The sequence below is a fragment of the Crocodylus porosus genome, unplaced genomic scaffold (genome assembly GCF_001723895.1).
Source record: "Crocodylus porosus isolate Cpor-Errol unplaced genomic scaffold, CroPor_comp1, whole genome shotgun sequence".
Classification (NCBI taxonomy): Eukaryota; Metazoa; Chordata; order Crocodylia; family Crocodylidae; genus Crocodylus; species Crocodylus porosus.
Genome location: NW_017728939.1, coordinates 4564428 through 4568388, shown reverse-complemented (window position 1 = coordinate 4568388; position 3961 = coordinate 4564428). Strand labels below are relative to the sequence as shown.

At 42.3% G+C, this 3961-nt stretch overlaps 1 protein-coding gene across 3 annotated transcripts in view; it reads left to right on the top strand.

Moving 5' to 3' along the window:
• Window positions 1–3961, top strand: part of RLF (rearranged L-myc fusion) — a 53593-nt gene that overhangs the window by 19246 nt on the left and 30386 nt on the right. For all 3 annotated transcript variants that reach the window (XM_019547721.1, XM_019547722.1, XM_019547724.1), the window contains one exon: window positions 493–574. In XM_019547721.1, coding sequence (XP_019403266.1) covers window positions 493–574 — 82 coding nt within the window. The remainder of the gene's footprint in view (window positions 1–492; window positions 575–3961) is intronic.

The window sequence follows — 3961 nt, the reverse complement described above, 5'->3', positions numbered from 1 at the left end:
TGATGAACCCGTATTGGTTGCCCCTAAGCATGCAGCCCCCTGCTGGCCCCTCCTGGATGTGTGCCAGCATAATTTTCTCAAACGGCTTGTCTAATTAATATTGTCAAGTTTATCAACATTTTTTTTTTCTCAGAACAATGTGGTTATTTTAGGAGGTCTTTACAGGGTAGAATTAATATTGTCTGGATGCCTTAATTGCACATTTTTTCCTTTAGCATGTTTGAAGAACTTCATAATTTAATCTTAACTCTGAATTTCTTGCATTTTATAATGCCTGAGGTCTTTTGAGTTAGTTGTTATATTTGTGTTAGTTGTTGTTTCCCCTTCCCCTCTTTCTCCCTCCCATTCCTCCCCCAAGTTGTTAATATTCTCAAATAAAACAACCACTTAAATGTAGTTTTTAGAATAAAACAAGACTGCATTAAAATGTTATTTCCCCATTTGCTGTTAAAACACATTAGTTGGCTTACTTAAACAGCTGTTCTGTTACAGGAGCTGTTTTGAACTACTGCTCTCAATTCCTGAAAGTGAATTGCCACGTGAAGTATGGTTAGGATTCCATCAGTCTATGCGGGTAAGCATGTTTCAGTTCAGGTTTTCTAATGTTGCTTTCTGTCTCATTTTCTTATTTATTAAATTACCATTTTTTACAGTTAAAATGTCAGATGTGTATTGGACAAACTGTACAATGACCCAAAGAAACTGGCAATGAAAGAAGTAGATGTTTGTGGAATCTCTGAGGACATGATTCCATCTGGGCATATGTCAATGGGGTGTAGAGGGAGGGCTTGTATAAGAGGGTGATTATTGCAGTGGTAGGAAAACATGGACAGAGTCACAGACAGAAATGTGAGTAGTAAATGACAAGGCTAGTGTCATTTTTTGAAGGTATGAGGTTGCAATTAAATGATAAAGTGGGGGTGGGAACTAATAAAAGACAAGCTTTTAAAAGTTGATAAGTCACTTTTCTTAAGGGTAGGAATACTATATGAACCAGTCACTTGAAGGAGATGTGCTTTGCATATGCATGACAGTAGTTTCAGTAGCAGTAACTTTTCAAAATGATGAATCTCTGAATATAGTAGTCTCAGGAAAGGGCTCAAATTTTTGTATAGTTTCACCTGAACCTATCCAGTTTCAGCTTCTAGCCACTGGATCTAGTTCAGTCTGCTAAAGTAAAGAGCCCTGTATCCACTTCGGTCCCCATGTAGATATTTCAGTATTGATCAAGTCATCCCTTTGTCTTTGGAAAACTATAAATTGAGCTCCTTGAATCTTTCCACATAAGGAAGGTTCTCCAGTGTTGTAATTAGGATTCACTTTTAAGGCTGGCTATAATTGTGTCAGTAGAGTAAAATAATTGCTTGAATTAGTTGTTTCAGTCATTAATTCAAGAAAAAAAATACATTGAGTAACTTTCTGCCAGGGATTTGATGGTGTCTTACAGAGGTGCACTGATATATCGGTCCATGTCATATTGGCACCGATAAAAGGAAAATTAACATTATCGGCAACAGGTTTTTTTTGGCCAATGTGGCTGATAGTCATTGATAAATGCCATGTGCCTGAGCACAGCCACAGCATGCATGTAGCCAGGAATGCAGCCCAGCAGCTTGGAGAGCTGGATCAGCTGGTAAGTCTATGGGGGAGGGGCATGGGAGGGGCAGAACTACAGGGTGGTTATGGTGAATTTTGGAGTGGCTGTAGTGCCCCCTCCCAGCGTTGCAGCCCCTGCCCAGCCTCTTCAGGAAGAGGTCACAGCAGGCAGCCTGCTCTTGGTCTGCACACAAACCGGGCCTGGGGGCTCATGCCCCCCCCCATATCTCCCCCAGGAGGGCACACAGCTGTGAAAGCTACCCTTCCCGCTGCCCTACTCCCTCCCTCACTGTGGGCACCTCAATCTGTTCCCCCCTTTCCCCACCCAGCTTTCTGGCTGGACACTGCTCTCCAAGCTGCTGGGCTGCATGTCGGCAGTCGGATCGGTGTTGTCCAATATGGTGGCTAATAATCAGACATCGGTATCAGCCAAAAAAATCTTTATCAGTGACCCCTACCTATTGTCTTATACTTTTGTCAGCCCAGTGAAGTTGCGTTGTGTTGAAGCATTCAAAATATAAATTTGACTTTCTTATTTCTGACGTTTAGGCTGTTTCTGTGGATTTTATAAAGTTCCTAGAAGCAAAAATAAAACAGTAATGCTGTTACTTTTGTGGCCTTCTGTACCAGTTTTGGTGTCAGTTGCTGCTTAAGAGTATGGTTAGGATAAGAGCAGCAATATATTTTACAATGCATGCTTTTTTTCACCATGGATTTGCTGTGCCTTATTTTATACCTAAAACTTGGAGAAAAAATATCCAGGCCTTTGTTTATGGATGGCCCCCTTTTGCCATTTGTATGCCTGCTGTGCACATAGTGCACTATCTCCAAACTATCAGTGGGGATTCCTATTTCCAGCAGGTAATAATTCCAGTATTAATGGAAGCATTTTGACGAGGATGATCTTACTGGGGATAGTCCTGCTTTGAGCAGGGGGTTGGACTAGATGACCTCCTGAGGTCCCTTCAAACCCTCATTTTCTATGATTCTGTAACTCTAGAAGGAATGACTGTGCCTCGTGCTCACTTGACACTATCAAGGTGGCGGGTCTGATGCAAGCAAAAGTTAAAATGGATTTGATCTGAGCTTACCACCGCTTTCAAGAGCTGCCTTGCTCCTCCTCCTCATATTTAGTTTACTATTAAGTTGGACAAGTGAGCATTTAATTTTTTTACTCACAGCTTATCTAGTCTCTTCCTTGTCTTACACTTCTCTTTCTTCAGGGACATGAGGCTTTTGTGGGAGGGTTCAGAAGTGAAGAATGCTTAATTTACTTATCAGTAAAGTCAGAAGAGTAGTTCAGGTCCATCTAACTTATTTCAGTCACCAGAAGGTCTTGGTGGCATCTCAGGTCCCAAAGGAATTGGCTTGGTGTCTGGAACTCAAAAGCTTGGTTGGGGGTTGGAAAGATGGTTAATGTTATGGAGGGTGTTGGGAACAAAAACCTTAAAGCAGGGATGTGTTGGGGTCAAGTTTTTGTAGCATTTACAGAAGCAATGGAGCAGATCTAACTTTGGAGATGTAGAAGATGTAGGATTTGCCTAAATGTTCTAAAACGGGGGTGCCCATGGAGCCCTTGCATTTACCCTGTGGGGCTCCCCACGGGCTGGGAAACATGGTGTTGGGTGAGTGGTGGCCATTAATAGTATTCCTCAGGAGTACTGCCTTCAGTCACCTGCAGTGGAACCTATACCTGAAGGAAGAAGGGCTGCTTAATCTGTAGTCATTCATTTTTGTGGTCAGTGTGACCTCCATCCTTACTGTTGGGATCTTCAGCTAGTTTGAGTTTCAAATTGTGAGGAAACAAGAATGCGTACTGTTCCATTCATAACTCTTTTCAAGGAAGTGCAAGGAGATAAAAAGTTCAACATGTGGGTTAGAGGGCATCTGTATTCAGAAGACTCTCATAGTGTGCTTGAGTCACGTGTGCACCTATAGTAGGATCCACCTTGATAAAAGTTCCCAAAAATACTACTGGGTAAATAGCTGTCATCTTTGAAATATAGACTGGCCCATCTTATCTCAGTAGAATGTTTTTAACCCTTAACAATCAATAGTGGCTCCTATCCTGGCGGTCTTTAAGAGGAGGCTTGATGCCTACCTAGCTGGGATCGTTTGAGCCCAGTTTTTTTTCTCCTGCCCAGGCAGGGGGTCAGACTTGAAGATCTGCGAGATCCCTGCCGACCCAACTTCTATGATCCTATGATTTTTACTAACCTTTCACTGATTTAATCCGAGAAACTTCCAAGACTCTTATAAAACAAAACAACAACAAGAGGATTACTCCGCGCTGGTCTGGTCCTGCAGGGACCAAACCAGGAAAGCCAAGGCTGCAACTGAACTCCAACTAGCTTCAGGCATCAAG